Genomic DNA, 20,932 nt, shown 5'->3' with positions numbered 1-20,932 from the left:
GCTATGAATATTGAATCAAGGTGAAGCATGTTGCTATACTAGGCACCAGTCCAAATGATATAATATGATTTTTATATATGACTAGCTAAAAAGCTGCACTCCATGCAAACTTTTAAGCTAGCTCCTGTGAAGGGCTAATTGGGCCTGCAACCCAAAACTAAAGAGCATGACTACAATATGTCTATAATGACTATATGTCCAGGTGGTGCTTGGTCAGAGGTTAAGGACAGATGAGAATTAATTCTGCAATGCAATCATTCAACTGTTGGCTAATTTGTCCCAAAGTTCTTATCACCGTCATCATCATCATTCTTATCTCAACATAAAATTAATGAAGTGAATGTCATTTATCTCTGTCTTGATCTCTGACATCATCTGACAAACGCCAAACAAGATGGTGTGAATCAACCTGCTAGAAATAGCAACCCAAATGCTTTTAATTCAGATCCCAATGCTGGATGTTCAAGAACCAAATAAAAGGTAGGTTTTCTATCCTGAGATCATCCTGATTCCAAAAAGGTATATGTCTATATAGAGCAAATGTAGACAGGGATCCTGGACAAACAGGCTGACAGACAGAATTTCGTGTTTATTAATACAGAAGCTTAAGCTGCTCTGCTATATTTTGCTAAATGTTGTTTATTTCTGAAGAAATTTACTCCAGTATTGTACTGTTTGTACAACCCTGCTTCCCTAACAACAACAATAACAACACAACAACAACAATAATAATGTTAAGAATAACAACAACAATAATTATAATAATAATACCAGTAATAATAATAATAGCAAAAATAATAATGATAATATTGGTAATAATAATAATACTGGTAAGAATATCAACAACAAACACAATAATCATAATAACGACAATAATGGCTTAAATTTTGGCATATGGCCAGCAGGTTGGGTGGGTGGGGGGCTAAGTTGATTAAATCAACCCCAGTGTTCAACTTGTACTTATTTTATCGACCCCAAAAGGATGAAAGGCAAAGTCGACCTCAGCGGAATTTGAACTCAGAATATAAAGATAAATGAAATGTTTGCTAAGCATTTTGCCTGGCATGCTAACAATTCTGCCAGCTTACCACCCTAATAATTAATAATAATAATACTTTCTACTAAAGGCACAAGGCCTGAAATTTTGGGGGAGGGGATTAGTCGATTACATCGACCCGTGTTTCACTGGTACTTAATTTATCGACTCCAATTGATGAAAGGCCAAGTCGACCTAAGAGGAATTTGAACATTATAATAATAATAATAATAATAATAATCCTTTTCTACAATAAGCACAAGGCCTGAAATTTAGGGGTGGGGGTTAGTTGATTACATCGATCACAATGCTCAACTGGTCCTTAATTTATCAATCCTGAAAGGATGAAAGGTAAAGTCAATCTCAGCATAATTTGAACTCAGAATGTAACGACGAAAGAAATGCCGCAAAGCATTTTGTCTGGCGTACTAATGTTTCTGCCTGCTTACCGTGTTAGTAATAATAATAATAATAATCCTTTTTACTATAGACACAAGGCCTGAAATTTGGGGACAGGAGTATAGTCGATTACATTGACCCCAGTCCAAAGCTGGTACTTATTTCATTGACTGCAAAAAGACGAACGGCAATGTTGACCTCGGTGGAATTTGAACTCAGAGCATAAAAGATAGGTGAAATGCTGCAGAGTATTTTGTCCAATGGGCTAACGATTCTGCCAGCTTACTGCCATAAAAATAATAATAATAACAATAACAACATTGACAATAATAATTGTTATAATAATAGTTCCGGGCATAGATATAAATTGGCGAACGAAATATTTTTATTGTAATTTATATTAAATAATACAAATGATGATTTATATAATTAATATTTATGATATATAGTATTAATTATAATTGTTATATTTTAATAATAATAATAATTTCAATAATAATAAGGATTTATACAGTCTTGTTAATGATTTACATTAAGAATAATATTAATGAGGATTCATATTAAAATTAATGATTATTAATAATAATAATAATGGTATTTATTAATAATAATGATAATATACTGCTCTATTAATTGTAGTAACAACAAAGATTTATAAATCAACGTTTTACATAAGCAGGTGACTACAAATTTAGGTAGAATTTAATAATAATAATAATAATAATAATAATAATCATATTCATAATCTCAATCACTGACCTTCAAAACCAAGATCAGAAGCCATTTCAATGGATAAGGTGGGGATTTTGAAGAAAGAGAGAGAGGGTTTGGTCATAGTTGCACAGGGTGAAGCAATCAGAACAACATACATGAATAACAATATACATATGGAAGACATCTTGGATGCATGTAGAGTGTGTGGTGAAAGAGAAGAGATAGTTGCACATGCAGTTTCTTCTGAAGATGGAATACTTTTTCAGAGAGTTTAGAAGAACTGGATACAAGACAAAGTCGATACAATTGTGCATTGATGAATCTGTAAAAAATTTAGCTTTGATGATGTGGAAAGATGGAATGACCATAAGACAACACATCCTTGAAATGATCATGTAAAGGTATTTAAGGGATACAAAAATTCAAATGGATAAGCAGAAGGAATAATCACACCCAGATAGCATCATGCTCAGTATAGAGTAAAAGAGTGTTGCTTAATCAATGTTGTTCGTCACTTTGATACAAGATTAATAGGCAAGGAATGAGAGTAAATAGGAAAATACTAGAACCTAAAATATGAAGAGCAGAAAATCTGGAATTGTAATAAAGTTGCCAATTATAAGAGAAGCTTTAGGATCAGTTACAAGAAGTTTAAATGGTTGATTGAAGGTGTTGGATATTGAGATGAATTTCCTGATTCTATAGAAAGACTGTTTTGCAAGGCATGGATCAGAAGAAAGTTGCTGGATGCAATTGTCATTTGTATGTTCAAAAGCTCTTTAGCTTTCTGGCTATGTTCTGATATTTCTCAACTACCTCAGTTTTCACGAAAGCCACTCTGCTTTCATATTTGATTGCAAACACAATCATCTTATACAATTTGTCTTTGTGTCCATCAAGATCATATCTCATCCCCTTGTTTCAATAATATGGTCAGTCTCCATGAAGAAATCCTATAAAATCCTGCAATGGTCATTCACCATCCCAGTCTTTTGACTCGTGTTTATATCAATTTTCCATCACTTCAATTCCAGAGACTTAACTGACATCCAAATTCACTCTTTTACTGACACTGTTGTAGTGCACCTGAGCACTATACACAATAATTTCATTATTATTATTACATAATACCATGTTTACTTGTATACTCTTTTTGTGCTAAGTTTACTGCATTCTCTTAAAAGATCATTCATAATTTCTTCCCTTTTTCAACACCTTCTGCATTTGTTGTCTGAATGAGTTTCATTAACATTTTTCTTTATTAAATTCATTATAATGGCTTCTTCCTGAGCAGTTGCATTTAGTGATTCAGCTTCTCATTATCATTATCATTATTATTATCATTATTATTATTATTATTATTATTAATCAGTAGTGTAAATTTTACTTCTACAATTGCTTCATGTCCTCATGTCCAACTGACATAAATATGTCAAACATCAGCAGAATTACGAGTTATTCACTGGTACAAACCCAAGTGTATAGTAACCCACCATATAAAACTGGTTTTACATTCATAATCTGCAAATGCACAGCCATGGCATCAATAACATAGTGAAACATAAAGTCCTTGGCACCGATGAGATAATTTTGAACACATGATCAACGGTGCCAAGAAGATTATTACACACATTTCACTATTAAAATAGCTGATGGATTTTTCTGATGACAAAGAAGCATTTCATGACAGAAAATGTCAAGTGCATCAGAACAATTGGCAAGGAATGAGAACAGAGTTTTAAATGTTAGAAGAGAGGGACGAAAATAAATGATAGTTGAAAATAGAGAAAGAATGTGTGTTAATGTGATACCCTATGATAAAAGTGATAAAAAGAATGGTGTGGTGTGGTAAGGACAGAAGAAATATGATATACACTGAAAAGATTATATACACACACATATATATATATATATACATACATATATATATATACATATATATATATATATACATATATAGGAAGGAATTTCAACCATGTTTCGTGGTCTGCTACCACAACAGCTCCTTTATAGGATCCAGTTAGCTGAAGACATCATCAGGAGGAACCACATCCGGTTTCGGCCCCTACTCCTCTACCGTTTTGACGTGGCGGGGCCCCTCCTTTCGGAGGTGTCTTCAGCTCTGGTGTTGGGTGCATGTCTTCTTTCTTCTATTCCCTGGCCCCTTCGATGCAGCATCAACGAGTGTCAGCGTATATATATATATATATATATATATATATATACACATATACATATATATATACATACATATACATACATATACATACATGTGCATATATATATACATATGCATATATATATATATATATACACATATATATATGTATATATGTATGTATGCATGTACGTATGTATGTATGGTGACAAAATAAATAACAACAATATATTAAGAAAAGACGTAAGACTGGGGAAAAAAATCGATTAAAATATTTATCAATATTAAAACAGTGTTACATATACAAAGGGAGAGAAAAACAATTGAGTATAGAAGTTATATAAACATATACATAAATATATAAATGCATATGGAGTTTAGTGTCTGCTTACCCTTTTTGTCTTTTTTTCCTGGGAGCAGAAAATATATAAGCAATTAATCAACTTATGCCCACACACATACATATGTGTGCACATATACACAGATACAGACAAAACAGATGCACATACAAACACACACATGCAAATACACAAATATATCATTGTCCCTTTTAGCATTCATTTTTTGATGATGGTAGGAATTGAGTGAGTCTAGTGAGAAGTTTTGAGTTTATTTTAGGAGAGGAAGTTATAACTGTCCTAGATTACTGTACTTTTACTATATCTTTATGACACATCTTATAAGCTGAGCTGCTAACTTTTTGTTCTATATTGAAGGAGACAGCTGTAACAGCACTTTGAACATACCCTAATAAACACTGATTGTAACAGCTGACTAGTTTGCAGAATGCAGACAAGATATGAAAAGAATTTCAAAGCTCATAATGCAATAAAGTTTTGTTAAACTGGGCAAAAATGCTACAGAAAATTATGAAATACTCCAGAATGCTTATTGATTAACTTGTATGAGCTGAGCATCTGTTTTTTGTTGACACAAGAGGTTTGTGGATTGTAGAGGAGGTGAGAGACAATGAAAAGTGTGGGAGTAAGAGGGACATCAGAGCATTAGAATTGGTTGAGAAAATTGGCAATTTTCTGGATGAAGACTGTCGTGTGTCTATAAAGATAATAAACATACAGTTTGGAGTTGGTGTGTCAACTGTACACAGAATTATTCATGAGGATCTGATCATGTCCAAAGATTGTTCCCTAGGTGCAGGAGTGGCTGTGTGGTAAGTAGCTTGCTTACTAACCACATGGTTCCGAGTTCAGTCTCACTGCGTAGCACCTTGGGCAAGTGTCTTCTACTATAGCCTCGGGCCGACCAAAGCCTTGTGAGTGGATTTGGTAGACGGAAACTGAAAGAAGCCCATCGTATATATGTATATATATATATATATATATATATATATATGTGTGTGTGTCTGTGTTTGTCCCCCCAACATCACTTGACAACCGATGCTGGTGTGTTTACGTCCCCGTAACTTAGCAGTTCGGCATAAGAGACCGATAGAATAAGTACTAGGCTTACAAAGAATAAGTCCTGGGGTCGATTTGCTCGACTAAAGGCGGTGCTCCAGCATGGCCGCAGTCAAATGACTGAAACAAGTTAAAAAAAAAAATGGTACGCAGTGATGAAACAGAAAGAAAGACACATTGGTGACTGCAGCGAGATGGCTGAGCTTATTTCCGCCAATCCAATAGTACTTGCATTTTTTGGTAACCTGTGACAAAAGTTGGATATACTGTTATGATTCAGAGACAGAGTGCTCAATAAGAAATACCCTCAGTTTCCCGGATTCAAGTCCATGAGGAAGCCCATGATGATCCCCTTTTCCACATGCCCTGGCACTTGTAAAGACATTCGAGCGAGATTGTTGCCAGTGCCGCTGGACTGGCTCCCGTGCAGGTGGCACGTAAAAACACCCACTACACTCTCAGAGTGGTTGGTATTAGGAAGAGCATCCAGCTGTAGAAACTCTGCCAAATCAGATTGGAGCCTGGTGTAGCCATCTGGTTTCACCAGTCCTCAGTCAAATCGTCCTACCCATGCTAGCATGGAAAGCGGACGTTAAATGATGATGATGACGATGACAAAGGACATCATCTACATCCACTTAGTTTCCTTTGGTCAGACGGCTGAAAAGAGTACTCTGTGAAGGTTTTGAGGGATTTCAGGAAGAGATTTCTTTGCAAAAGGCCAGAGCCCTTCCATCCAGGTTGGTGGCATGTGTACCAGGACAATGTACCAGTCCACAATTCCATCCTGGTAACCAACTACTTGACAGAGATGGTCCTCTAAACTGTTCCTCACCCTTCCTACAGTCAAAACCTTGTTCCCTGTGACTTTTGGTTATTTCCCAAGCTTAAAGAAGAACTTCAAGGACCATCATTTTGAAGATATCAAGAAAATGAAGGGAGCTGTGAAAAGAGTCCCGGATATCATCACTTTTGAGGACTTCCATGGGGCCTTCACAAAGTGGTTGGAATGCACTACAAGTGCATTGAAGTCAGAGGATCCTGTTTTGAAGGAAATTAGAGTTTTTGTACTTCTTTGAAATGAATAAATGTCTCTCCTGCAAAAGTTTTGAAACTTCTGGAACACACCTTGAAGCCTGTGAGGTTGCAGAGGTCTTCATCTCATAACAGGCAGATAATAGCTGAGAATGATGATAAAGGATAGACTTAGTTTTCAAATAAATTCTACACTACACCCAAATCATCTTTCTCCTCCTCTCTCTCTCTCTCTCTCTCTCTCTCTCTCTCTCTATATATATATATATATATATATATATATATATATATAAGAGGGATGACCACTAAGTGGACATCCATTATGCTAGAAGAAGACCACCTATGATCTGACCACTAAGAACAGATTGTTCTCAAGAAAATTCAGCAAACGCCAGAACATAAGCGATGAAAAGATACAAAATCAATCTCTTCTTAGTGGTCAGACCATAGGTGGTCTTCTTCTAGCATAATGGATGTCCACTTAGTGGTCATCCCTCTTACATGTATGTAATATAATTTTTCTGAATCTTCAGATTTTTCAATATGCTAAGCCACGGGTTTTAAATTGATATTAATTAAATTAATACTTAATTTTTCACCCTTATAAGTTATATATATATTGTAGCTGCTGGTTATTGTTCTGGTAATTCAAAGATTTAATTAATCAGGTAAATATTTTACTCTTAACCAATAATAAGAATAATTAACATGAAACTACTCTTTGATGAAATACCAAAGACCAAACATCATGCATGCACACACATCACACATATATGCATACAAATATATAAATATATATATATACTCACATGATTCTAATGACTTACTTTACAGTATGTCATTAATAACATACTTTGAACTGCAGTGTATTACACAGTCAATACAGGATCCACAAACACATTAAATAAAACCATTGCACATTATTTTCTGCTGCTTCAGTGTTGTGTGTGCATCAAGTGTCACAATTTGCAATTAATGTCACACCATCAAAACCATTTCACAGTTACTATTCCTCTGTAGTCAAGCCATCATCTGGCCTGTAGGATGTGTAATGCAAAGGACCAAGCTTACTCATACAAGATGTTGATTAAAAGTGTGTCAACTTCAGATCAGGGGGGGTCTCTATGTGATTGTTTAAGCCTGCTAGAAAAAGCAGCCGAATCTTCTTTAAAGGACACCTTACTGACTTGGAAAAGGGAATTACATACTGGATAATGTAGTTTTAAATATGCAATGCCTGAAAGAACGATAGGAGAGAAATGGCTACAATGCCATTGATCATAGATTTGACCAATCAGGACTGTCCTGAGGCTTACAACAACAACAACACACGAACAGTTGCAAAAGAATTTTACTCACCTGCGCTAATTACAAATTCTTTCCCACTAAGAATATGATGAAGAAGTGTCTTCATTTCAAATGGACTCAAATTCAACAGGTGATCAGAAGCTTCTTCTCCTTCAATACAAGCAGAGAATCCAAGTCAGTATGGAATTTATTCATTAACCCTTAAGCATTTAAACCGGCCATATCCAGCCCCAAATTTTCTACTTGCTTTATGTCCAAACCAGCCAGATCTGGCTTCTTACACCTACCCTACAATGTCATTCTAAAAATAAACAATTGCATCATTGAAATATCAAACCTTACCTATTTCTAAGTAAGGTAGTATTTCTCTTTGGCCAGACATGACTTTGCAGAATACAGAAAATGAATGACACTGCTTGATAATCATTTATAACTATCATAGAATATTTGTAAAAATACTCTCTCTCTCTCTCTCTCTCTCTCTCTCTCTCTCTCTCTCTCTCTCTCTCTCTCACACACACACACACACACACACACACACACGCATGCACATACATGTATACATAAGCTGACCTCAGCAGGATTTGAACTCAGAACATAAAAAACTGGAACAAATATTGCAAGGTATTTTGTCTGACACACTAATGATTCTGCCATGCCCCCATCTTTAATCAGTGAACAATTCAGATAATAAAATTGAGACGTCAAAACAATGTTTTGTGCGTACCTGTACATTTGAGAGTCCTGGCCAATTCTGAGGCCATCACCTGGATGATGAGCCCCACACGGAGACGTAACATTTCTTTGAAAAGCTGCGGCTCAGTGCGGATAAACATAGCCAAATACATTAATAATTCCTGGAGAAAACAAAAGAAACAATTAGGATTATAAATCTTCCTATTTATTTCAAAGATAGTTTAGCTTAATCGGTCAAAGCATCGTGACATGTAATCACGGGGATGTGAGTTCGAGTCCACAGCTAGCCACCTACACTTTTCTCTGCAAAATAGGGATAGTTTATCCTGTTCAGGCTATATTATTAGCATTATTCTGCGATTGAGAATTTAAAATCACTTCTTTAACTTTCTAAAAGACATCTCAATGCTTCTAAAAGCAAACTTCGTTTGTTTATTTACGTTTGTCGTAATTTGAATTTATCAAAGATTAAATATTTCTTTATGTAACACAATTTTTAGAATAGGTACATTGTACCCCTATGAGTTGTAAGAGGTTAGTAAAAGGGGGTTCACAGGCAATCTAACATTAAAACATTACCTCATAAAGTCCTATCCAGCCCATGTTAGCTAGGCAGAGTGAATGCAAGTTAATAACAACAACAATAATAATGGGTTTCAAATTTTGGCACAAGGCCAGAAATTTTGAGTGGAGGGGATAAGTTGATTACATCAACTCCAGTGCTCTACTGGTAGTTATTTTATTGGTCCCAAAAGGGATGAAAAGCAAAGTCGACCTTGGTGGAATTTTAACTCAGAATGTAATGACGGACAAAATGCTTAGCGGCATTTTGCCTGGTGTGCTAATAACTTTTGCCAGAATGCCACCTTAATAATAATAATAATAATAATAATAACAACAAAAACACCAGGACTTACAAATATATATAACATACAGAAAATTGCACTACTGGGCACTGCACACATCCTACGCAAAACACTTTCAATAGAGTAACCATAAGAGCAAACCATAAGAGCAAACCACAGCACATACCCCAGGCACACAGAGCTGCGCTCGGTAGTGAAGTGAAAGCACACTATAAAAATAAAACTAGTGAAAGATAATAATAATAATAATCCTTTCTACTAAGGGCACAAGGCTTGAAATTTGTGGGGAGGGGGATGGTCGACCCCAGTACTTGACTAGTACTTAATTTATTGAAACCCAAAGGATGATAGGCAGTAAGGATGGACAAAATACCACTAAGCATTTTGCTTGGCATGCTAACGATTCTGCCATCTCACTCCTTAGTAATAATAATAATAATAATAATAATAATAATAATAATAATAATAATGATTTCTTTATTAACCACAAGGGTTTACATTAAGAAAATAATTATGGACAGTTCAGGACAAAACAAAACACACACACAAGCTTCTTTCAGTTTCTGTCTATGAGATCCACTACTCAGAAGGCTTTGGTCAGCCTGAGGTTATGGTAGAAAATGCTAACCCAAGGTACCATGCAGAGTGGGGCTGAACCTGAAACCATGTGGTTGGGAAGCGAGCTTCTTAATCACACAGCCATACCTGCATATAATTCAATAAAAAAATAGGAAAAAAAAAAAGAACCCCCCTCTCCTCCTCGCACAAAAATAAAAACAAACGAAAAACTGACCTGTGTCAAAGCAGCAGTACTCAGATCTTCTCCACAAGATTCGTATATCATTTCAGAAAGTTCATCTGGTGGCAAGGGACTGAAATATAAACAAAAGACTATCAAGTAAGGATAGAAAGAAAGAGAGAGAGAGAGAGAGAGAGAGAGAAAGAGATAAGCAAATCTAGGCATGGTCATCATCATCCTTTAACATCTGCTTTCTATGCTGGCATGGGTTGGATGGATTGATCAGTGCTGGCAAGCTGGGAAACTGCACCAAGTTCCATTATGATTTGGCTTGGTTTCTAGGGCTGGATGCCCTTCCTAATGCCATCATTTGATAGAATAAGACTATCATTAAACGCATTCCAGCTGTGTCCATTGTGTATATGCTTTTAGACAGCGTATCTCAGGTTACATTATTTAGAAAGACTTCCGCCCATCCCCACCCCACTTTCTCCCAAATTTGTTTATTTAAAAAAAATTTTTTTGCCAAAAATTCCTGTTTTCAGATACAGAAATTCGGGAAAATTGCCAAAAATCAGCATTGTAAAATTTTGCACCCCCTTTCCCCCCAACTTCTTCAATTTTGACTTTTTTCCCCAACACTAACTCTAAAACCTTAACCCTAACACTCTAACCCTAAAACCATAACCTTAACCCTAAAACCGTAAGTACAGAAATGTTTTGAAATTTTTGTCCAAATCATAATGTCTGTATTTTTCCGCATATTTAGAAAAAAAAAAAAATTCTTGAAAAAAAATTTTATAAAGATTTTTGTAAATTTTTTTCAGAATCATAATCTCCATATTTTTCCAAATATTTTGAAAAAAAAAATTCTGAGAAAAGTTAAAAATGAAGGGAATGGGGGTGGGTGGGGGTGGTAATTTAGAAATGTCGATTTTTGCCAATTTTCTTGCAGATTCGTATTCCCCGTAGCCGAAAAGGGGGGTTTGTGTTGAAAAAAAATTTTTTTAAGAAAGGCTGGTTTTGTGGGGTGGGGGACAGGCAGAAGTCTTGCCCATTATTCAATGTGACTATATAAAGCCAAAACTCAACATCCAAGCACAAAGTTATTTTCTAAACTATAATAGTTGTTTCTTAATCAGACAGATGGCCAACAATTTCGAGGAGAGGGAATTAATAGACTATACTTAGCCCTAGTATCTTACTGGTATTTTATTTACTTGATCTAGAAGGACGAAAGACAAAGATGATCTTGTTGGAACATACCTGGTGATGATCTTCTCTCGGTCGGGAGGAAGACCCACAGACAACTGCTTCTGACGTACCAAAAGATCTGTGGCAGCCTACAAACAGAGCAGAGGCAGCTTTTTTAACAAATAGAACAATATAACATGGACATTGTGATTTATTGCAAATGTGAATTATTGAAATATTAATAAATACTCTATGTAGACAAAGAAGACTGAAAAAAGATGGGAATGAGAATCCCTTAACATTTTGCTTTTACTCCTTTCGGTGATTAGACCGTGGCCATGCTTGGGCTCTGCCTTGAAGGGTTTACTCAAACATATCAACTCTTGTACTGTAAGTCTGGTATTTATTCTAGTCACAATGCCAAATTGCTAAGTTACAGGGATATAAACAAACCAACACTGGTTGTCAAGCAGTGGTGGGGGACAAACATAAACACACACATGAGCTCCACAAAGTTGGATACCATGGAAGGTCTGCAACTGCTAAATTTCTCCTGTCTCCTATCAACACTGATAAGCAGAAAAAAATAGTGTCTAGATTATCAGAAGTGGTCATTGATTAAATGGAAGAAAGTCATCTTCTCTAATGAATCATCATTCACTCTTTTCCACATTTTGGAGACAGTCCAAAGAAGAGTTCAACCCTGAATGCTTGGCCCTTACACACACACACAAGTGTGTGTGTGTGTGCATAGAAAATTGATAAAAGAATATAGATACAGAATAGTTTTAGAATGTTCATAGATATTGGGAAAAGAATAGTTACCAGAGCAAGATCTTCAATCCTCTTCTTCAGCATGCCAGCAGTATGTCTTACCAGCCACCATTGCTTCCAGTAACCCGCCTGAAACAGAGAAGAAAGAAAAACATCATATTAAATAGGTGATAAATACAAACCAAAATACGAATCAGGTGAGTTGTATTCCATCGAGGCTGACGAAGAATAATTACACAGACTGAAACAGGATTTTTTATTTTTATTATTATTATTATTACTTCCAAGGGCTGAGTCATAAGAAGGAAGAAAGGCTGACATCCATGAGTCTTTTTCCGTGGGAGCATGTTATCCTGAGATCATTGATCTCAGCTGAATTGTTGCAACGGAGAACAAAGGGTCAAATGGTCGAACTGACTAACAAGGACTAGCATGACTACTCGAGAATAGGGAATGGTCTGCAAAGAGGATTTCCATGCAGTTTCTAACAACCAGTTTTTTCACAAGGTTTGGTTGATTTGATGCTACTGTAGAAGACAATTGTCGATGTAGTGTCCATACAGTAAGATTGAACCCAAAGCCACTTGGTGTGGTAAAGAGTGGAACTTCTTAACCATGCAGTTGTCTGGTTAAGATAGAGTTATGTTTTTTATTTCATATTTTACTTGTTTCAGTCACTGGACTGTAGTCATGCTGGGGTACTCACCTGAAGGGTTTACTTGAACAAATCAACCCATTACTTATTTTTTTAAAAGTCTGGTACTTATTCCATCAGTCACTTTAGCTAAACTGCTAAGTTATGGGGGATGTAAAGAAACCAACACCAGTTGTCAAACAGTGGAGGGGACAAACACAAATACAAGGGCATACACACAAACAAAATGGGCTTCCTCATAGTTTCCATCTACCAAATTCAGCCACAATGCATTGGTCAGCTTTGGACTAAAGTAGGAGACTGAACCCAAAACCACAAGGTAACAAAGTGAGCTACTTAACCACACAGCCAAGCCTATGCCTATGTTAATTTTTGTTGATTAAATTCCTGTCTTCATTTTTGAGCCTTGGAAACACACCAAGATTCTAGTATGGTTCCACCATTCTTCCATTAGATATTTAACTTTATGTTTGATGCCTTGTGTCTTATATGGAATGCAGAAACCTGTGTTTTCACCAGATTAGCATTTAAAGAATGCCTTTATAATAAAATCTTAGATTGTTTTTAACGTGGCATTCAAAACTGTTTCAATGCCAATGAAGTGTCTCCTTTGGTATGCTATGTATAAATAATTGGCATAGATACAATGTTTGTTACTATCATCTTTTAAAGAAAATATGAATGACTTGTTTACCATCACTTTCAGGATTTTACTGATATCAATTTTACCAAGTCTGGTATATGGAATGTCTTTTGGAATTCGGGAATATGTGTTTATTTTGTATCACATTTGGTAAACAATACTATTGCTAGTTACGAGTTTCTAATGGGTCAATCACTGGTCCACTGCATTTCTGAAAGCAAGAATGACAAGGGATTGTATGTGCAACTCTGGCAGAACATTTATTGATATAAGCTGTCTGAGAAGACACATGCTTGTTCACAATGTCTAATATCATGATTCTGCATTGCATTTAACTGAGAAGAGACATTGATGCAATGTTTATGGTAAAAGCTGCAGATCATCAGCTGAGTTAAAAAATGTTATCTTCATTTTGCAGCTCCTTAACAAGCAATGTTCATATTCATTATTGAATGATATCTATCCATATACACACATACAACAGACTATTACATAGTTTCTGCTCACAAGGTACTGGTCAACCTGAGACTATTTGGGGGTATTATAATCACACACTGAATTACAATTTTGCAGGGGGTTATTATTATTTGAAATCAAAAAGAAACAAATATTTCTTACTTTTTCATATAGTTCACGTAGTAGATCCTTCACTGAACACTGACTCTCTCCAATGGTTACCTTAAAGTTAATTCCTCTGAAAAAAAAAACAATGCAATGAATGATCTTAGAATGTAAAACAGAAAGGCCCTCTTTTGTATCATAAAGTATATACATCGTTGAAAGGCAAGTTACTGTGGTATTTGTCTGATACAACATCTCCTATGGATGCTAACAACTGCCCAATTACCTACCAACATTGTTCAAAACCTAAAAAAATGTTGAGACCAAATTGTGAAATTTGTATCAATGTATCCAAAGGCTCCGAATTCCACTTCAAGAATGGGCAAAATTCTAAAAGTAAAACATAGCTGTGATCCAAACAATGAAGCAGCAGAGTTTGAACCCATGAAAATATGAAGAACAATCCACAAGTAACAAATGAGCATTTAGATAGTTGCACAAGAACTTAACTTTTCCTATGTCAACATGCAGAAAATGTAACTGAACAACACAGAATTGATAAAATCACTTTTCTTATTATAAAATATAAAGCGAGTTTAAATCATTAACCAAATACTGATTCCTTTTTCCAATTCATTTTGTAATATTTATGAGATATATCTTGCCTTACATTTCAAAAAGAAGTACAGAAGTTTACATCACTACTTAATCTGGGTCAACTAAAGTATAAGTATTCAGTATAACCTCCTTGTCACCTAGTCGGTTTATAATGGGGCTCTTTCAAGCTAGCATGCTGTATATTAAATGAAGGCCAGCAGCAAACCTTTACATGTATACATTGCAATGAGTATCTTATGTAAGAAATGAAACCGGTTTGTAATTATGTACTTTGAAATATTTATGTAATTTTGTAATTATGGATTTTGGAATGTTTAACAATGTATTCTGAACATAAAAATGTATTTTGGATTCCATATTCTTGAAATTATTTGATTGTAGTAATGTATTTTTGATATGATATTTCAGAATATGTACTAATGTATTTTGAAATCCAAGAATGTACCCCAGCATGGCCACAGTCCAGTAACTGAAAAAAGTAAGAAAAAAAAATAAAAGATGAAACATACTTACTTTGCCAGATACATGTAATGAATGATATCGGCTTGTTCATGCATATTCTGTGACTGTTTTAAGTTATCCAGAAGCTCAGGAATATCCACAGACCCAAACATGTCCATGAGAGCTTGGCTAGCTTCTTCAGAGGTCCCCTTTATCTTATGAGGTTGCTTTGAAGTCATTGGTTCTATATCACTCAATAGAGAAGGATCCAATCCAAGCTTCAAATGTTGTGGTATCTGGAACTCTGTGTTATAAAGAAAAAACACAGTTAAAACCATAGTCTGTATGTATGTAGATGTGTATATGTGAGTGTGCGTATAAACACCCACCCACATATACATATATATATAAGAAAACAGGAGAGTTTATTTAGTTACATCATCTTACGCGCGTTTCATTAACAAGGAATGAATATTAGTTACATGATATGAATTATATAATCCAATTGCATTTTCAATTCTTCAGAAATGCGTAACTCTCAAACTCATTCCTAGTACTAGTTTGACATATTCATTGTAGTTAAGTGATAATATTGCCATCGCTGAAACTGCAACTACTATATATATATATATATATATATACACAGATTTTCGGACCATGCTTGCATTTCAGAAAATTCCTGATGTCTTTTTGGAATCTGCATGGCAGCAGCACAACCAAAAGCCAATAGCTAAAGCTAAAGGGAGACAATTGTTTACTTTCGAAGTGCTCTGGTGACCACAAGATGCAGCACAGCCGAAGATCGATGGACAATGATAAAGGGAGACAACCGCCTAGTGTTTAACACTTAAAAACGGGGCTTTTTCTCCTTCCATATTTTAAAGAGGTCTCAGGCCAGCAGTGTTTGGGGTCTGAAGATGCACCTTATGAGCAAGAAACCCAGGGTAACCCCATAAACTGGCCTACCCCACTATAATATCATCATCATCATCATCATCGTTTAACGTCCGCTTTCCATGCTAGCATGGGTTGGACGATTTGACTGAGGACTGGTGAAACCGGATGGCAACACCAGGCTCCAATCTAATTTGGCAGAGTTTCTACAGCTGGATGCCCTTCCTAACGCCAACCACTCAGAGAGTGTAGTGGGTGCTTTTATGTGTCACCTGCATGAAAACGGCCACGCTCGAAATGGTGTCTTTTATGTGCCACCCGCACAAGAGCCAGTCCAGGGGCACTGGCAACGATCTCGCTCGAAAACCCTACAAGGCCAGTCAGGCGGTACTGGCAATGGTCACGCTCAAGATGGTACATCTTATGTGCCACCCGCACAAGAGCCAGTCCAGGGGCCCTGGCAACGATCTCACTTAGCTTGCCGGGTCTTCTCACGCACAGCACATTTCCAAAGGTCTCGGTCAGTAGTCATCGCCTCGGTGAGGCCCAATGTTCAAAGGTCTTGCCTCACCACCTCAGCCCAGGTCTTCCTGGGCCTACCTCTTCCACGGGTTCCCTCAACTGTTAGGGAGTGGCACTTTTTCACGCAGCTATCCTCATTCATTCTCACCACATGTCCAAACCAGCGCAATCGTCTCTCTTGCACACCACTACTGATGCTTCTTATGTTCAGCTTTTCTCTCAAGATACTTACACTCTGACGGGTATGCACATTGACATTACACATCCAGCGGAGCATACTGGCTTCATTCCTTGTGAGCTTACGCATGTCCTCAGCAGTCATAGCCCATGTTTCACTGCCATGTAGCATGGCTGTTCGTACACATGCGTCATACAGTCTGCCTTTTACTCTGAGTGAGAGTCCCTTTGTCGCCAGCAGAGGTAAGAGCTCTCTAAACTTGGCCCAGGCTATTCTTATTCTAGCAGCTACACTTTCAGCGCACCCACCCCCACTACTAACTTGGTCACCCAGATAGCGGAAGCTATCGACTACCTCTAGTTTTTCTCCCTGGAATGAGATAGAAGTTGTTTCCTGCATATGAGCACTCAGTGCTAGGCACATGCTTGCCTATTGTATATACAACTGTAAGCTAATGAAAATAATTATGTAATTCCTTTTCTTTTGACAAATTAGTTGATCTCTCTCTCTCTCTCTCATATATATATATATATATATATATATATATATATATATATATATATATATATGTGCTGCTATATGTTTATGTATTTGCATAGCAGTCTACTATGCATAGTACTATTTACTCCAATATCACGGAGTCAAGCCAATGGAGGTATTTCTATAAGATTGCTCAGCCTGCAAGAAATAACAGCTAAATTTCTTTCAAGTAATACCCTACCATTATAGAATAAAACATGGTGCTACATGTATATTTTTCCTGAGAGTAAAAAAAATGGGAATGGTTATAACTGGCATGTCTTTGGCCATAGGTTTGTTCAATCAGGGCTGATCTGCTATGTTGAGGTTAATCCACAATACACCAGTCAAAGTATTGAAAAATCCATTGTATTTCACCTAGAGCCATTGGCTGAAGGATAATTAGTATGAGTAATTGGCTGGTATAAGGCATATATAATGACTACAGATGTTATTTGTAGAGTCTTGTTCACATTATCATAGGTTTAAGCTCTGTGCCTTTGGGCAAAATACATAAGCCTGCTTGTCTCAGTTAGCCTCCATGATAGTAAGTACATGCAGTGTGTGTAGCAAGAGAGTGGAGACAGACCTTGAATTTTCTGTCCCATCCCACCCAGGCCCCCAAGCCTATACAGGCTTAAATAGTAGACCCCAAAGTGTTTCCCCAATAAAAGCATCACCTGGGGTAGATAAATCCCTCTACCTACATTACAGGTACCATGCTTAATAAATGACAGAATCCGTTATTGTGTAAATAACATATAATTGTAAAAAAAATAAAAATAAAAAACATGATTCATCTGAATGCAAATTAGCTGGGCATTTAATAAGCTATCTTGTCTTTAGGAGCAAGTAAAAAAGATAGGTTAAAAAAACTGTAAAAAACATACATATAAAGAAAAAAACTGTAAACAAATGTTAAGTCAGAGAAAAATTGAAAAATTAAAACTCACAAAATTCCAAATATTTGCATTTCTTTTAGAATAAATTAAGTTTGCAAAAATATAGAAAAAATAAAAACAGAAAAGAAACATTGAAATCACTCAACAACAAAGAGATTTTGTTAAATCAGACAATGAGAAAGAAAGGAGAAAAATAATTTAGTTATCCTGTAGAAAAAAATATCAAATTAACAAACACTGTCAAGTTTTTTCACCATAATCATCAATGATAAAAAATCATTGATGTATGAATTTGATAGGAAAATAAATCTACAATTTCTTGTTTGTGCAATAGTTGAAACAAAAAAATTGTTGATTCAGATTTGACTGTAGTAAAACATAGGCAGTAAAACAGACACCAGAGAGTCAAAGTCTTTATTAAAATGATCTTCAACCCTTTCATGATGCATGGATGAATGAATGGATAGATAGATATATATAGAGATATAGGTAGATAGAAAATCCATACAGTTTCTGCTTAGCACTCAAGTTATTGAAGCCAAACATAAGTAACCAGTCAGTTATTGCTTTATTTATGTTTATCTATAAGTATTGGGTTGGTGCATAATTACTGTGGCTTTTTTTTTCAACAAAAACAATGACAATATTTAACAAAACTTCTTTAAATGAAGGTCTGACCGTCTGCCAAACAATTGGAAAGCAGTAATTGAAGTAGATGGTGAATATGCTCCAGAATAATCATTTAAAGATGTTTTTGTTACATGTTGTTATTGTTTTTGTTGAATAAAATTTGTTGAAAAAGAGCTGCAATAATTATGCACCAACCCAATATATATGATATATAAATATATATTTCACACACACATGTACTCACACACACATATAAATATGTATATGCATATACATATATAATCATCATCATTTAACGTCTGTTGTCCATGCTGGCATGGGTTAGATGGCTTGACTGGGCTGGTATGCTGGAAGGCTGAGCCAGGATCCATTCTGATTTGGCATGGCTTTCTATGGCTGGATGCCCTTCCTAATGCCAGCCACTCCAAGAGTGTAATGGGTGCTTTTATGTACTACCGGCACGGGTGCCATTTGCATGACACTGGTATCTGCCACAACAGCAATTTGGCTTGGTGGGTCTTCTCAAGCACGACATAATGCCAAAGGTCTTAGTCATTGCCTCTGTGAGACCCAACAATCGAAGGGAGCTCAGCCACTTTTCCTCATATATGCATATACATATAGATATAGATATATGCATATACATACAAACATATATGCATATACATATATACTTATACACGCACACATTCATAAACGACATACATTTGCATATCATCATCATCATCGTTTAACGTCCGCTTTCCATGCCAGCATGGGTTGGACGATTTGACTGAGGACTGGTGAAACCGGATGGCAACACCAGGCTCCAATCTAATTTGGCAGAGTTTCTACAGCTGGATGCCCTAAATATGCATACACACACACACATATATGTACATGCACATACACAGGACAGGAAAAGGATATTAATTATGATGACAATGACTGATGATAACATATGTGTGTGAGTGTGTGTGTGTTAATGTTTGTTTCTATATTCAGTCATAATAAAAATAATTTTACATTAATCCGATGGGTTTCTCTATGCTTTTGTAGAGTACAAATTTATTATTCTTTAACAAGAATATTGTCGACAGTGACTTCAAAGTTTTGTCCAAAATTGGCTGCATACAGATTATATCATTGTTTAAATGTCCACTTTTCCATGCTTGCATAGTTTGGATGGAATTCATGTCAGTAATCCTCACCTGGTTTCAAGTAAAGTAATATTTCCTCATAGCTAGACATGCCAATATGGAAAATGGATGTTAAAAGTTGATGATGATGATGATATACATAAATACACACACATATAAATCTATCTTCACAGACACACACACACACATAGGCATTGTCATCTTCATCATTATTGAACATTCGTCTTCCATGCTGGCATGTGTTGGACAGTTCAACAGGGCTTGATGAACCAGAGGCGTGCATCAAGCTCCAGTGTTTGCTTTGGCATGGTTTCTATGGCAGGATGCCCTTTCTATTGCCAACCAGTTGGCAGAATCTACTTGGTGGTTTTTTTCATGGCACCAGCACTACTAGTGAGGTCACCAAGTAACTTATAAGACAAAACCCCTTGATTGAGTGGGGCTTAGTAGAGAGAGAAGTGGTTTTATGCCAAGTGTTGAGAGGCTAAAGTATAATAGAGAAACAGGAACAAGTGTCTTGATGTAGAGGAGATACATGGCTACTCCAGCTGGAAAGAGGGATAAAGATGATGGTGATGGTATATATGTGAATAAATGCATACATATACCTTGCATTTTGCTTGTCTCTCGACTTCTAGTGAGAGTTATTGTCTATATATATATATATATATATATATATAAGTAACAACCGAAGGATAAGATGGATTGACACCTGTCCTTCAATTGTTACTTATTTATTCTTTATTCACTTATCTCAGAACATACCCCTTGCATGTTCTGAAGTATATTATGGACTGTATATTTAATAAATTGTACATGTCTGAAGATTATGTACTCAGTTGGGTTAAATTGACTGCATACATTACCTGAATATCATTCTGCCAGTACTTCTG

The 20,932-nt window shown here is 36.0% G+C and overlaps 1 protein-coding gene across 18 annotated transcripts in view; it reads right to left on the bottom strand.

The window, feature by feature from the left end:
• Window positions 1–20,932, bottom strand: part of LOC106873376 (putative phosphorylase b kinase regulatory subunit alpha) — a 103,319-nt gene that overhangs the window by 22,532 nt on the left and 59,855 nt on the right. For 9 of the 18 annotated variants that reach the window (XM_014920708.3, XM_089354860.1, XM_089354865.1 and 6 more), the window contains 8 exons: window positions 15,328–15,559; window positions 14,254–14,329; window positions 12,389–12,466; window positions 11,636–11,712; window positions 10,424–10,502; window positions 8,796–8,925; window positions 8,120–8,218; window positions 4,700–4,717 (listed from right to left, as the gene is read on the bottom strand). In XM_014920708.3, the coding sequence (XP_014776194.2) occupies window positions 4,700–4,717; window positions 8,120–8,218; window positions 8,796–8,925; window positions 10,424–10,502; window positions 11,636–11,712; window positions 12,389–12,466; window positions 14,254–14,329; window positions 15,328–15,559 (789 nt within the window). The remainder of the gene's footprint in view (window positions 1–4,699; window positions 4,718–8,119; window positions 8,219–8,795; window positions 8,926–10,423; window positions 10,503–11,635; window positions 11,713–12,388; window positions 12,467–14,253; window positions 14,330–15,327; window positions 15,560–20,932) is intronic. The other 9 variants (XM_089354861.1, XM_089354864.1, XM_089354863.1 and 6 more) reach the window with 1 other exon arrangement.

The sequence above is a fragment of the Octopus bimaculoides genome, chromosome 7 (assembly GCF_046866305.1).
Source record: "Octopus bimaculoides isolate indiv1 chromosome 7, ASM4686630v1, whole genome shotgun sequence".
Lineage (NCBI taxonomy): Eukaryota > Metazoa > Mollusca > Cephalopoda > Octopoda > Octopodidae > Octopus > Octopus bimaculoides.
Note: the sequence above shows the minus strand (reverse complement) of the source record. Positions and strands in the feature narration are given on the sequence as shown.